Genomic DNA, 15,604 nt, shown 5'->3' on the forward strand with positions numbered 1-15,604 from the left:
GGACCCAAACGTTAACCCCTGCGAGGTCACCTTTGTCTCTGCTCGCCCCTCGACCAGCAAGGAGATCTGCCAAAACGTTTGTGGAGCGGTTATGTGCCCCTCAGGATTAGGTTTCAAGTTCCCTTTAGTCTGTGCTCACTCAATCAAAAAGTTAAGATGATCCATTTGTTTAACACACAGGGCCATTCAGTAGCACTCAAGGGAGCAGAGGAAGAATAGACGAAGGGGATGGGATGGGCTCGGGGGCAAGAAGTAACTCCCCTCCTCCTCCTCCTCCTCCTCCTCCTCCTCCCCCCACAACCCTAAAATCCAACCTTGGAAGTAGAAAACCTGTTTTAAAGGTGAAGCTGAGGAAAGAGAGAAGGTATTCCTCCTCTAGTTTCTTTGTTCATACGTCTTATTTGGGAACAGAAGAGCCACATTTCTGACTTTATCGCCGGAAAGATCTGTCTGAACCTTTTTTTTTTTTTTTGGGAGGAAAAACCATCCAACAACACTGGTTTTCCCATGAAGTTAATGATATTTTAAGTGATAATTCCAGTCTGCAAATCAACTCAGGAGTCATTTGACAAAACTTTGGCCGTCTCACTCTGAGTGGGTTTCGCATAAAGACCCAAAAATTCAACCTCAGGTATGAAGCTTCGACCCAGAGCATCAGATAAAACAATATTTCCCCTCCCTGCTGTGAGTTGTCCTCTGTCCGTGACCCCGGCCAAACCCTATCTTCACTTCTCTCAGAGTAAACCACTGATGGTTTGATCTTTGACAACCAGCAGTCTGGCAGCTGCAGGCTTCGGCAAAACTTAATTAAATCCTTGAGTCATAGCTCCATTCAAACACAAACACTGAGGGGAATCACGCTGTCATCAATACCGCTAACAAGTGGCATTTAGTTTACAAAGGAGGGAATGTGGTTACTTTTATTTACAGTGTAAGCACTTCAAAACCATAATCCACATAATCCACGAATTTAAAAATCTGTAAATGTACGAACACTACACTTCGGTAATCTCTCGGAAGCTGTTTGAGTGCAGGAATCTTAGCGGACGCCCTGTGGTGATGATGAAATAACAATAATAGAGTCTGAAATATGAACAAGGATGAATTTATTTGATTAAAACACAATGCTTGAGATAATATATGTGAGTCTGTGAGTGATCATTGTCATTTTCTGTATATTAACTTTGGGTATTCTGGGTATATTTTTAAATCTGACCATAGAATACTTGATCTACTTTGTACGGTGTTAATGTTCACTGCAGCCTGACTGTGGTTTTATGAAGCTCCATTTCTTCTCCTTTCGAGCCAGTGTTTTCCAATTTGTGCATCGGTGCAGTATGAACAATGTGGGGGGGCCACGGGAGCGTTTAGCGACCTGACTGCGGGGTCACCTGTGAAAAAACGTTGAAAAAAACTCCTGCTTTAATTCCAGATTGCAACTTTTATCAGTTTAAAAGCCTCTGCGGTGACCCAGCACCTGCTCCGAGTGGACAACAGGCATCGGTTACTACGGATTGTTCTGGAAAAGGATTGTTCTAGTTGAATATGCTATGCTAATACCTATGCCCCCCCCCACTCCTCCACCTTAGCTGCACAGATATGGACTTCAAGCGATATATATTTCCTGTGGTGGTTTTTGTGGGACTTCTTCACGGAGCCACAGCGAATGAGAGTGGATTAGAACAAGGAGAGTATCTTCCTGTGCATTATTAGTGAGTGCAAAGGAGTTCACAGGTGCCAGGTACTGCAGCTGGATGGGGAGGAGGAGGAGGAGGAGGAGGAGATGGGGGACGGGAGGAGGGGCGGAGGTTAGATTTGGCAAGGCCTCATGGGAAAAATTGGATCTGCTTCCACTCAAGCTCTAACAAGCAGTGAGGAAACTTCGCCTCGGCGCATCTGTGACTGAACACACTCACTCAGAGGCATTCAAGACCAGCAATTTTAGAGCCGTGAGTCAGCTGTTATAAGCAAAATATCTGCAGGAAGGCACAACACAAATTCTTCCGCCTCGTGTTTGTGCCACTGCATCAAAGACGGCCTCAGTGACCGTCAATTTACTCATCTGCCTTTTGTTCTGATCTGAAACGGTGAACAAGTCTGCACAGAAAGTGAAGAGGTTGGCAGAGGTATGACATTGTGTCTGAAAATACTCAATTCAATGATTTAAAAAAACAAACACTTTTTGTCATCTTTATGCTTAATATCTCACAGCTGACACAGGGTATGTTCACACTGCTAGATTGTACCAAATCTCTATGGTTGCCCATCGCAAACCACTGTGTGGTGAAGCAAATTTCTCTTGCCCTTTCAAGGACAATACAATTTCACTGATTTGCATTTGCTAACATGGACAATCACAGGTTCATTACTCACAATAATACCTCATAATGCCACAGGATTGCATCCTAAATGGCCTTAAAGTAATTTCATAATCTCAAACTCAAACAGCAACAAAGGAGAATATTTTGCAGAAAGTCAAACCAACAAGTCGGTTTTGGTCCATATTAGGTATTCTGACAAAAATTCACATTGTGGGCCTATAAATCCATCAAGATGAAAAATAGACTTGCTCTGGATACCCAAACACTGTAGTAAACATCCTCTGCAAGGTCAGCAATTTCAACATGTTTTCATCCACCCCAACCAGTAGTTGGTGGCTTCCAAAAGTCACCATCCACTCCTGCCCGAGCCAAACACAGAGCATGGAAAACCACCTCCAAACAATGGGTAGTAAACAGCCCAGAGTGGCTGGAGGAGTGAGAATAAACCTCAAGAAGCATCAGAAGCTCAGCTGGTAGCTGGTGGTGATTTCTCATCCTGTTTTTAACAGACTAGCTAAAGTGTCAGGTGAGATGCACAGGAGTTCTCCCATACCATACTTGCCCCCATCATCTCCGTTGGCGTTGACTTTCTTCCCCAGGATCTGGACGTGCTTCCCCGTGGTTCTGCTGTACAGCTGGTAGATCCGGACCTGCTTCCGGCTCAGGTCGTCCGGGTTCCTGGTGTGGTTCTCGATGTAAAACCTGAAATCAGCAGAGCTCTGCTGGGACTCCTGCACGGTGGTGTGAGACAGGAGGAAGCAGAGAGAGATAGAGAGAGAGAGAGACAGAAGATGAAGAAACACAGAGAGAAGGAGAGACAGTGAGAGACCGTCACGACACAGGTGTTGATAGTAATGTGTGCTGCTGCTTTTATGGGCTGTGTCAAAAAAAATTGGTGCTTCAGGGGCTAAAAACTGAGACAACAACCTGGAAATTATGACTGTGGCATTTTAGTGTTTCTTTCCTCGCTTTCAACTGCCACATTTTATATGTGTTGCATTTACAAGCTCCTAGTTATCCTCCAAGATGTGTTAATGAAGTATAAATCCCACAGAACAAGTGTAAAGTCTATGGTGCAGCCTTCTGTTGCTTTCTATTGAGAGAGCAGTATACTATGTGCCCCGGGCGATATTGAGAAACCTGTGCTCCATTTCCACAAGCAAGCAAGCCACTAGCAATTATACACCTGAAGCATCCAGACCTGTTGCACTATCATCAAACAAATATCTGCCTGCAGGCGAAGCAGGGTCCATAAATTAGGAAACGCAGCAGGCGGAAGACAAGACCGAGATGGCAAGAGGCACCTTGAGCCACAAAAACACTCATGTAGAAGGAATTTTTTAGATTAAATTGTACCAATCTGCCTTTGAGAATCCACTAGCCGAATGTTTACGAGTCACCTTAGACCTGACATAAAAACCTGCGGAAATCGCCGACTCCATCGGCACGTCAGAAAAGCAACTGTGTCACCCAACATGTGGAAGAGCGAGAGGAAAGGTATACTTTCAGAAGCCCTGGAATCTCTGTTCACGCCAAGATCCCATTTCCCCAGCTGTATGGTGTGGTAATTGCACAGTAATGGCTTTTTATGTGGCTGTTCTCAGGTGGCTAATTATATACACATTACATACCCCGAGTCCTTGTTATTCTAACTCCAGTAAATTAATTACATGTAGCGAACATGATGGGAAATCTCGGCCACGGTAGAAGAAAACTTAATCTCAAAGAGGAAAAATAAACTTTTGCAAATCTGAGGGCAAATCCTGGCGAGGCTCCTGACGTGGTTCCTCTGAACAAAGTGTCAACCCTGTGAAGGACATGGTCAACGAAGGTGCGTCCTTCAGAAAACCCGAGGAATGGGTCGGACCTATGCTTTCCCTCCGAATGAGGCGGTTTTCGCCTCACAAGAAACCAAAGCTAATGACGTGTTCAAGCATCAACCTGCAAAGTTGTTGAGTCAAAAAAGTTTACTCCAAAAAAGCCTTTGTCCCTCAAATGCCCAATAGACTGTCAGACACGGCATTAGGCAGCGTTTCTCAGCCACATTTGGAAGAGCCTTTGCCTTGTTATGACGTATTCGGTCCAGAAATGTGGACCTCGGAGAATCCAGCCCCTGAACTGGGACACAGCTTCTGTATCTTGACGTTTAGGAAACACGCCCCGTAATGTTACTTTTGGCACCAGGCAGTGTTGAAAATGAGAGGCCGGGTATCAAAATGCATTACCTACTGATGCAACAAATTTGCGGCGTTAACTTCAAGGCATTCACAACCTGTTGGGAACTTTAAAATGTCGACGTTTTTTCTACCTGCTTAACGGGATTTATTATTTGGGAAATCGTTTTTATGGCCAATATTTCTTGGGAACAGCAGATTATGGGTTTCTCTCATAATAATTTCTCTTTTTTCCAAGAAAAGAGGTGTCAACTTTAGCTTAACTGAAATTTTCTCCCAGAGTTCCTAGTCCAACAGGTCACATTTACTCTAACATGCAGCACAATACATTGAATACTACAGCTGACATAATATGACAACAAAATGAATCAAGGCTACAACTCTCTGGAGAACTACCGTCGCCCTCAACCGGTTCGTCAATCGTCTAAACCCAACCAGGACCGGGACTCAACCAAGACACAGACAGTTTTGCTGCACGACGAGGCACGTTCGAGTCAGATCAGGGGACTGATAGTAACCCCGTGCAATCGATGTAATTCTAGACAAGCATTTGTCATGTCCAACACACACGTCTGTGACAGATTTGTTTGCTGTCTTACACAGTCTGTGTTTAGTAGGTGTTTCATTTTAAAGCAGAGCTGTTCGCACGAGCAGCCGTCCTCCTAAAGGACTTTTTATTCAAGGAACAGGACGTTACAGTAACAGTCAAACTGTATGACAAAATGCAAATCCAAAGATGTTGCTATAAAAGAAAGAAGCTGGATTACCACTAAAAAAAAAAATACACGCCGATTTAAAATTAAACATGTGTGCACCAGCAAAGTGTTCACCCCAGACAAGACACTAGTGTGTTGAAAATAACGCATCCACTTAAAAAGTCAAACACTGGCATCATCATGTTGTCAACTCTCTCTCTCTCGAAATGAACCTCAAAGCTGACGAGCAAACACACAACAAAACATGGCCTAACTGGGCTGCTGAGGGATTTATCCCAAATCTCCCCCATCTCTAAACAAACATAAAAGTGTGTTTGGTAGACAGTTGCATTTCGCGTCGAGGGGGAAAGGCAAGCCTAAGCACATGGTTGAGGTGAACAAACCAGCGACAAAAGTTTTTTATCACGCCGTCTCCTTTCTTCAAAGACATAGCATGAAAACGGATATGGTTGAAACTTCAAAAAGTCTGGTGCTCATCTTCACCGAGGAAGCTTAGTTGTCGCCTCCATCTAAGATACACCGTTTTTATCTGCTTGACACACACACACACACACACACACACACACACAGACGGGGTCAGACAGACACACAAATAGGGAAAAGACGCACATGTTGGCAGTGCATTCGAAGTTAACATCCAACTGTGGTTATTCTTTTGTTTTGTTCCTTGTACAGTCACAACCTCAGAGCCATTAACTATTAACAGTGACATGGAGAGGCAACCTGACAGGAAGATAAAGGGCTATTCCTGCATTTTTATTCTTATTTTTTAGCTTGATTATTAGGTCACAATGCACTTTCTTTGTTTTACAAATGCCTTTGTCTATAATCTGACTTTTTCTGAAGCAAAATAAACACCCAAATCACAAATTATAACAAGCAAAAACTGGAAATATCATTCATCAGTCCACCTCATACTTCTGCTGGGACTATGTCTTACATGTGAGGAGTGGTCAGTCGACACTATAGCTTTGTCTGTGCCAGCTCTGTTGGAATAATCACAGCACATAGACTTATATAACATTGCATTTTCCAGTTTTTTAGGTTTGGGTTGTTTTTTGTTGTTTTTTTTATTTCTGAGACACTTCCTTTACAATTCTGGAGAATCCTACAGATGTATTTCAGTTATTTTAGCTAACAGTTCCCTATATGTGCACTAAGTGAAAAGAGAAAGAAACAAATAGAACTGTGTAACTGATCAAATGTATTTGACACAGTTTACACAGAGTTTTATTTGCCCCAAAAGGTCAAATCCCAACTCCCCATCTTGGTATGATTCAGTGTTCTCGGACAAAAAAATAAAAAATCTTTTTTGTGACCTGTTAAAGACATAATTACATAAAACTACTACAATTAAAATGTTACCAACTGTGAGATGCTGATGTGGGAAGAAACGGCTGAGAAATGATGCCTGACCAACTTTCTTTTTTACTATCGTGTTTTAACGTCTCGGATCATAACGCTGAGAAATTAATTTAAAACAACAAGCACGTGGAATATTATGATCACACACGTCATAGCAATAAAGCGATCAGATAGCTTTATGAGTGAAGGAGCGTGCTCTCCGCATCTTCTCGCTCAGTCAATTAGGTGAGTGGATGCCTGCAAATCATTACTGTTCAAAGTGAGACGCAACTAATAAAAAAAAAAAAAAAACCGAGGCAACAAGCGCCAAACGAGCCCATCTGTTCAGAGAACAACTTTTAACCCCGGGGATCAAAATATCTATTACACAATTCTGCTGTAAAATAGTGAAACTGCTACTTGAACTCCAGATTAAAAACAACAGGTTTGAATTTTCATTTTTTTTTGTTTGTTTGTTTGATTGTGTTAATTGCAGATTTTAGGCGATTAATCCTGATGCAAAACAGCCGATACGCTTCAGATTGTCGTTTTTCCAAATGCCCGAATTGTTTATTACGCTTCTTCATCACGATGTAGTGTTAGTCTGTCTTCATTGACTATTTTATACGGATCTCATTGCAATAATTAGGCTCTATTTTTATCTCCTCTATCATGCCTCAGCAACGCCGCTGTAGTATTGATGCTGGGAGCTGTAGTGTCTTCAGAGTATTCAATGAGCTACGTTACATTTATAGCACTTTTTCATTGTATATCAGTATAATTTTACTCTAATCTTCTGTCTCTTCAGTAAATCTGTTGCACTTTGTTATCACCCCTTTTATTTGTTTGATCCTTGTTTGATATTTTTCATTTATTTTGGCGTAATAAGCCTATTCTCGAAAAGTATGGACCGAGTTTGTTTTCCTTCAGAAGCCGATTTAATGTGGATTTAATTAAAACAGCTCCTTTAACTATTTTAGAGGCTATCCTGAAAATAACCTATAGCGCCCCATCATCAGCATTATTGACACTGAGAAGCTGCACAGACATGCAAACACACACATATACAGACACACATACACACACACACACAAAAAAAGGAGTTGAACGAAGGCGTAAACATACCTGTAGCTGGAAATAGAGTACCAGAAAATGTAAACACCTAAGTGGAGAGAGAAGACGAGAGAAGGGAGGAGGGGAGTGAATCACACAGGCAATTACATGAAGTATAAACGCAGCCTACCTGAATGACAGCAAAGCGCAAATATGAAGCTTTTGGCGACTTCTATTGGTAAGAATGCATGGATTTCTATGTGCAAAATGAAAACGGGGATGTGGAACACTTACAGGTATATGAACCTCGAAGGCAGCAGAGACATCTTGACTTGCAGAAATACACCTGAAATACACCTGCTTCCACAGATTTAGGGCCCCAGGAAAGGTTGGCGAAATCGCCCCCCTCTCTCTTGTCTCTCGCTTTCGCTCCTCTTGCGCGTCCTTTACGCACACACCTCCGGGGGTAAGTAGGAGATTGAATCCCAGTGTAAGGATAGATCGCCGGAGAGCAGTAGCAGAGTCACGGAGTGCAACATTAGGTGCTTCCTTGTTGGGGGTGGGGGGAGGTGGGGGGGGGTGAATTATCCAGAAGATTATTTTTCTCAGCTCCTCGAAATCCCGCAACGTCTCCGTAAATCGGTGCCAAGCGTGCAAAGGATTCAGTGTTCGACCTCTCCAAAAAAAAAAAAAATCTCCTCGTTTAAAAAGAATATCCTTCGAGTTTTGCACCTACAGCCTGAGCGAGCTGTCCCACAATCCCAATCCTGCTGCTCCAGAGATCACAGGCTCCTCAGCTCCGTCCGTACCTGCGGGGGATTCACACACCTTGCATGGGTCATTTTATTCTACCAAGTGCTGCGGAGGAGAAAAAAAATAACAGCGGTGGATAATAAAAACGCCCTTCCACCGAAAAAAGAAAAAGAAAAAGAAAAAACAAGTCGCTAAAAAAGTGGGCAAACAAACTTATCCAAGCATACACAAAAAAAAAAAAAAAAAAGTTGTGTTTTTGTGTGGAAATCGCAGTGGCAGCAGCGGCAGCGGATCCCTGGAGAGGCTTTTTGGGGGCTGATGATGGCGCAGCAGTGCCTGTCAGTGGTGTTTGTGCGTCTGTGGCTTGAGATTTGGGCACAGAGAGGCTTTTTTGTTGTTGGTGGGTGGAAACATGTCAGCGGTTTGCACCTGATAGGGTAATCTTGGAGAGACCATCAGCTTGGAGAGGGTTTTTTCCTCTCGGTGGGCAAAGCGCAGCGCAGAGCAGAAGTAGAACAAGGAGATGAAGAGACTTTTGCTTTGGTTTTTTTGGGGGTTTTTTTTGTGTTTGTTTCTTTCCAGTTGTAATTTTTCAAGTTTGTGAGAGGATTTAATTGATACGGACATGGCAACCTGATTTAAATGACCTGCATCTAATTGGATATGAACTATATTTTGTTTATTTATTCATTTATCAGTTTGATTGGACCAAGTTTTCATTTAATTTCACGTTTTACTTTTATATGATTTACAAAAGGGCCTATTTATTATTATTATTATGTTATTATAATATTATTTTTACATTGTTACCGTCAGTGACAAATAAACCGAGTTGCTGTTGTAGCTGCTACAGAAACTGCTTCCCTCTCTGTGCTTGTTAAACTGCTCCTGGTTTGTGGATTGGCCCCGGCTCTTCCAGACACCCATTCAAATGCAGGTTGTTGTCGACCTCGATTTTTTTTTTTTTTTTTTTTTTTTTTTCAATAATGTGCTATAACTTATCCCGCATTTAAATGAAAGAGAGGTGTGAATGTGTTTACGAGCGCTTCAGAGCTGGCAGCAGTAAAGTGAGCCCACATCCCTGCTGCCATTATAAAAAAAAAAAAAAGAAAAGAAAACCTTTGTGGTTCGCCTTTATTGTCCCATTAAAACTGGATCCTCGGCATTCCTGCCCCATTGATATTCAAAATGATTCAAAATGATTACATACATAACTTCCCATGTTGGGGATTTCAAAGGGCCTCCTGTGGTGAGGTGAGTGGGGAATGAGAAGAAGAGTGTTTGACTAAGAGCTGCAGCTCCTGATCAACATAAGGCAAACAGACACAAAATAAACAAAAATCAATTATATTACAGGGAAAAACATGAATTCAAGGCTTTTATTTAGTGTTTATGGTTTATAAGCACAAGCAGAAACACACAGCCTTTATCTTTCTTCTTTTTTTTTTCTGTGCGTACGAATGTGGATAAAGTGGGTTGATGTGGGTTTAAGCAGTGATTCATGGCTGCCTGCCTAACAAGAAGGCTTGATCCTGTCAACCACAGTGCGCTTTAATAATCCCTGTAACACAACTGATGTATAATGTCATTTAAAGCATGACTAATTTAGCCTTGTCTGCCTTAGGGAGGGAAATCACAGCAAAATGGAGCAAATAGTAATTATCCACAAAAGGTAATTTCTTCACAAACACAAGGCTGAGGGTGCGTTTGATCAGATGAGGCTCACATTAGCTGCTGCTCTACGCCGATTCAGATTTCTCTGGAAGTCCAAAAATAAAGGGGGCGCCTGACAGCTGATTTAAAAGAAAGCGGCACGATAAACAACAATCTCCACACCGACTGTGATGGAGCCAGCATTGTGGAGTCACTCATCGCCTCTTAAGCACATGCTTGTGACAAACTTCTCGGAGCATGGCCATAAATCCGCAACTGAGAAAGGAGAGAGCAGCGGCGGGCTTGGATGTGGCCACCTGTGAGTCACAGGGAGGAGGAAACATATCGGGGAAACAAGAGGAAGGCCCCTGTTTTCTTTCTTAGGGGACTTTTTTTTAATCATATTTTGTGTCTTAAGAGTATAGGAATTAGCAACGCCTACAAGACAATATTTTGATGAGTTTTCACAGCTGTTTGGATTACCAGTTGCTTTGGCAGCTTAAACAATCAGGAGTCGGAGGGAGAGACTTCAACGCAAAATAATATGTGACACAAAAGAAGGCAAAGTAGTCAAAACCTTTTCTGTCATAACTACACACATAGCGATTTAACCTCAGGTCCCTGTTGGACTTGATTGGCTGTGTCTCGCGCTGTCTCTCATTAGGATCCGCTCATGTGTATCTATATCTGTCTCTGTTTCATTTTCGAAGCTGTTGAAGTTTTTCTGCACCAAAACCCGCAGGAGAAACGACCCGTGCAGCTGTTACACGCCGAGAGCGAAGTGACAGGTACATAAACAAATTCCCTCCTCTGTAGGACACGTTCCCGGCTTAAAGGATTGAGTCACACAAATTATATAAAAGAAAATATGTTTTCTAAATTATAGAGCACTGTCATCTGGCCGTGCCTTTCGTGTTTATTAGGCTCTGGGACTGGAACAACTAAAGTAGTTCCAGTGAAAACTGTTGACAGTGTGTTCTGCAGATTGTCCGGTGTAACTGTTTCTGCTGTTTAATTTTTTTAATGTAATTTTGCAATGCTTTGAGCAGCTCGGAGGAAATGCCATTTGCCTCTATTGTAATAGCGCTGGCAAAAACTCAAAATCCAAGCAACTAAAATCCAAACAATCTGCATGACAAAACAGAGTTAGAAGTGGGAATTATTTTTAGTGATTTGGGTGAATTGACCCTTTTAGGAGGGAAAGATTCTAGATGTAGGTGGCAACAATACATTTTCACAACATCAGTCGAAGGAGTTGCTGCTGCTACAAATTGCCAGCTGACACTATTCAAAAAAAGTTCAAAAATAGCCTGATAAAACAGCGAGAATTAATCAAATGCAGGCTGCCGCTGGTCGAGCAGAACAAGAGTGAGCTTTATGAATGGGGAGAGCTGTTTCAGTCCGGTTTCTGAGGCTGGGAGGAGGGTGGGGTGGGTTTGGGGTGGAGGGGGAGCCACTCAAGAGTTGGGATAAGGTTACCCACAGAGATTAGCTGACAAGAGTGAGGGAGTGAGAAAAACAAGCAAGCAAGTTAAAGGTCTTAGTTTACCTGGCTTGCTGTGCTTGGCAGCCAATGAAAGTGCTTTGAAACCACAGATTCAAACGGTGCCTTCAGTGACTTCCCTCCAGCCACATTCGCCTTTTCTGTTTCAATTCTCATGAGAACAAACTTAACTTTTAAGTCGAGAGCCGCAACGTGGCAAATGATGTTATTTAGATGAGTCCAGGACTCTTTTCAAGCCTTTGAATTTGAACCTCGCCGCGTCCATGCAGCTATGCGTGTCTGTCTGCGGCGACGGGACTGTGGGAATGTCAGCGAGGATATCTCATTGAAGCTAAAGGAGGAGGCATCTGAAGGCGGGCAAGCGCTCAGCGGTTCAAAGGACCCTAGCAGGCATTTAAGGCTTGACAAAAGAACTTGGCAGATCAGTAAGTGAAGCCCAGTGTACTACATTAGTGTCAGGACCCCCTCCGCGTCCCTCCCACTTTGCACTTTCATCTCTGACACGGACATATTGACTTAAAGGAAAGGAGGGGTGCCAGGGCCGCGAGGGAGGGCTGGGTAGTTGTGGTGTGTGTGTTGGGGGGAGTGGGGGTGGGGAGTGGGGTGCATGTGTCCAATTCAATTCCCAAAGGTGAGGCGACTGATGCAGAGGGGTGACCACCGACTCAAATGAGCCACCCAGAAGCCTTTTTAAAATCTAGAAGTCACAGGCCGACAAGCCTGTGAGACCTAAACAGGACGGCCCTCTTCCTCTCATCTCCCTGAAATCACCCTCACCCCATTAGTATACGACGACCCCCTCCCCCGCCTCTCCAAACACACACTCACATCCCTTTTCACACCGCCGACCGTGCCCCCCCCCCCCCCTTTTTTTTTTCTGAAGGCTACCGAAGTCCAACGTCTAACGTGGGTTCAGGTCGCAACGGGGTCGCGACACCTTGACATTGTGGAAGGTGACAGAGAGAGGAGCCAGAGGAGGGAGGGGCGCAGCTAGCCAGCTACCTCCGAGACCTTTCAAGTATCACCTGAAGGAGAGGGAGGAGGGAAAAAAAAAAAAAAAAAAAGCGGGAAGTGTTTTAGTAATTTGTCCCCCGTCACACGTTGTTTGCATGGAGTCATTAAGGGCCATTTAGGGTTTTTGCCTTCAAGGGAAGAGGCCAGAGAATTTGGGTGCGGGCACTCTCGGGGGGGGGGGGGGCCTTGGGGAGTGAGGGGTGAAAATTAAAGAGTCGCTCTTCAACAAATCATCTCTGAGCACTGCGGTGCACGCAGAACATATTAATGTTTCCATTAACTTCAGTCGCCTGTTTGACATTAATGATGATTTGCTCCGTCGCAGTCCAGCAGGGAGTCTAAAGTTGTCCAAAAACATAAACAAAAGTAAGGGCTGTCTTGTTGCTAGTTGCTAACACATGCAATAACTTTATGTGACTGCATGCATTTTGAAGACATCACTGAACCGCTCTTGCCTGGATGAATTCTTTGGCCGTTGCTCAGTGGAGAGAAACTGCCAAAATGTGTCACAGTGCTACAATTGAATAACAATCGGCCGACAGACCCCATGTGTTCTGAGTTTTTGGCCCATGTTTGACAGATAAATGTCAACTCCCTTGGACGAGCAGAGGTAATCAGAAAGTCTTGTTTCTCCTCTCAGACCTTTGCTGAACAATATGAGAGCCTTAATGACATAATAAGCCTTCAGAGCTGGGTGGACTGGTGCTGAAAGTTTGGAAAGTAAAATGATGTAAGTGTTTTTTTGTCAGCTCTTTAATTTTTTTTTTTTTTTTTTTTTTCCTCCCGGAATTGAATGACCCCATAATTGTTTTCTTGGACGGCCATAATTACCAAATTAAGGGGCTGGTTGTTTGTAATGTGGCATAAAATTACCGTGAGACTCTCAAACTGTCCAAAAGCTTTGACTCATTCACACAAAATGTGACTATTTGGCAGTTATTAAACACACCTACATGTCCCTCTGTATTTAAGCATATCCTCACTCCTTGATGGACGGCAGTTTATAGATCTCATTAACGACACAAAGGCCCAAAGTAAATTAAAAATCAGCTTGAAAACAGCTTTGAAAAGGTGATGCTTCAGAATCAAAAGGATGCTGAAGTGAAGCCCACCAAGCGTGTGACCCGGACTCACCCATATAATTTGATGAGGACTTTGATTTTAAGTCATTACCTTCATGTTAGGGGTGAGAAGTACTAAGTGAGTGTTCAAAGCCGAAACCTGTCAGGCTAATGTTTATCTGATTACCGTGCTGTCTGAGGAGCACTTCCTCAGGTGCAAGTGGTCTGTTGTGTACTTGAGATCAGTCTCATCTTGGGTAACTCGATCGCATTCAGGAATTACTAGCAAAGTACTTTTGAAAATGGTCATTAAAAAAAAAAAAGCATCGTTACAATACTCTGCAGTCAATCCTATTATTCTCCCTTTGAAGTTAAATCAAAATTTGAGACACATTTGAAAAAGATTTTCCTCTTGCAAAAAGCAGTGTGTTGTGTTTTTAAAGATACAATCAGAAACTTTTCACGTCGCTGTCATGAGGCAACTTTTTTGACAAATGAGGGACAAAGCAGGAGAGTCCACTTTTCACTGTCCAGCTCGCAGCACCTTCTACACTAGAAAAAACATCGCCAGGGAACTTAATCCCGTTAGAAGTTAGAGTTTCCTTTCCGAATATAATTAAGAGAAAACAAATTACAGACAATTTCTAATTTGCTCTTCCTGTTAACTGGCAAGTACTGAAACCTGAAAATACCGCTTCATTAACAGGACAAATATCTGGCGTCGCATTTAGGCAGGGTGATGCTTTGTGTCACTGCTGACCCTCTTTTTTATTTAAGGTTTACACGTGCAGCTTTAAACGTGGGCTCAAGGCAATATTCAACGTTTTGGGTAAAAAAAAATAAATCAATAAAAATCCGGACTTAACGTTTGACCTTAACTGCAAGTTTCAGCTTTGCACCTTGGGGACAGACTGACGGCCCAGATCCAGAGCTACGTTAGTCATCAGTCAACTATAAAAACTCCTGATCCTCTCCTTTACAATTTAAGTTCAAGAGTATGCTGCGCTGGAGTGCAGCTGCTGCCTACGAGTCCTCTTTTTCCCCCAGTCACGAAAGGTCCCACAGCAGTTGGAGTGGAGTCCCTCCTTGATCTGTCTCTGCTCTGGTAAGCTAGCCTGAACCTGCAGTTCCACTCATCCTAATCGCTGAGCCCAATCCATTCCCCTGTCTAGCACCTCTTCAGAGGCCGCTCGCCCCTTTGTTCTGACAATACACAAACGACCATTCAAATGGAGGGACTCTGTAATCAGTGAAATACTAGCCTCTGGGCTTTGTAGAATAGAAAAAGAAAAAGAAGAAAAAAAAAAGGGTGGGAGAGAGGGAGAAGCATAGAAAGAGAAGAGAGAGAGAGAAAATCCATCCATGACCAATCAACTCTAACTACCTGTCTGGCTTTTTAGCTGCAGATGTTATTTGGAAAAGAGGGGAAAAAATGTGCCCATTCCAGATGTAAGATGTACAAAAGGGAAGGCAAGGCTGGTACCTCCACCCACCGAGAAAAAGGCTGGACCCTTCCACACCCATCCAGTTTTGATATGGCTGATGTTGTTTTTGCTCTTGCCTACGCTGTTGCCTTCAAACAAGTATGTGATGCATTGCGTCACCTTTCACTAAATTTAGACAGTATGAGAGATAAAGTAAACTATGATTGATGCCGTCTCACTGTCAAAGCGCGCTGAGATCTTACAGGATCTTTTTGGTGCCAACCTTCACCCAGGGAGTGTTTCTGGATCATTTATCCAAGTAAATAAGCACATAAATATTCATATGATTATAGCGGGTATAAATCCATCTCTGAAAACCACAAGAAGCTTTTAAAAGGGGAAAAAAGAAAAGGGAAAATCAGGGTGATGTCTTTTTACAACCCCTGAAACATTACTTTCTATCTGGGTCAGAGGTCTTAAGAAGAGGAATCCAAATGCACCAAATGAAAAAACACATATAAATGAAAGGTTTTCTCTGCTGCTGTAAGATGAGTTGTTCTGAACGATATCACTAGAGTGATACGTGT

The 15,604-nt window shown here is 43.0% G+C and overlaps 1 protein-coding gene across 1 annotated transcript in view; it reads right to left on the reverse strand.

The window, feature by feature from the left end:
• Window positions 1-8,724, reverse strand: part of fgf24 (fibroblast growth factor 24) — a 13,590-nt gene extending 4,866 nt beyond the window's left edge. The window contains exons 1-3 of the mRNA XM_023393605.2: window positions 7,903-8,724; window positions 7,681-7,717; window positions 2,875-3,052 (exon numbers count right to left, since the gene is read on the reverse strand). Of these exons, the coding sequence (XP_023249373.1) occupies window positions 2,875-3,052; window positions 7,681-7,717; window positions 7,903-7,934 (247 nt within the window). The 5' untranslated portion in view covers window positions 7,935-8,724. The remainder of the gene's footprint in view (window positions 1-2,874; window positions 3,053-7,680; window positions 7,718-7,902) is intronic.
• Between the last annotated feature and the right edge of the window lie 6,880 nt (window positions 8,725-15,604).

Source organism: Seriola lalandi, unplaced genomic scaffold (genome assembly GCF_002814215.2).
Source record: "Seriola lalandi dorsalis isolate HSWRI2012SDOR001 ecotype SW California unplaced genomic scaffold, Sedor1 jcf7180002054940, whole genome shotgun sequence".
Classification (NCBI taxonomy): Eukaryota; Metazoa; Chordata; class Actinopteri; order Carangiformes; family Carangidae; genus Seriola; species Seriola lalandi.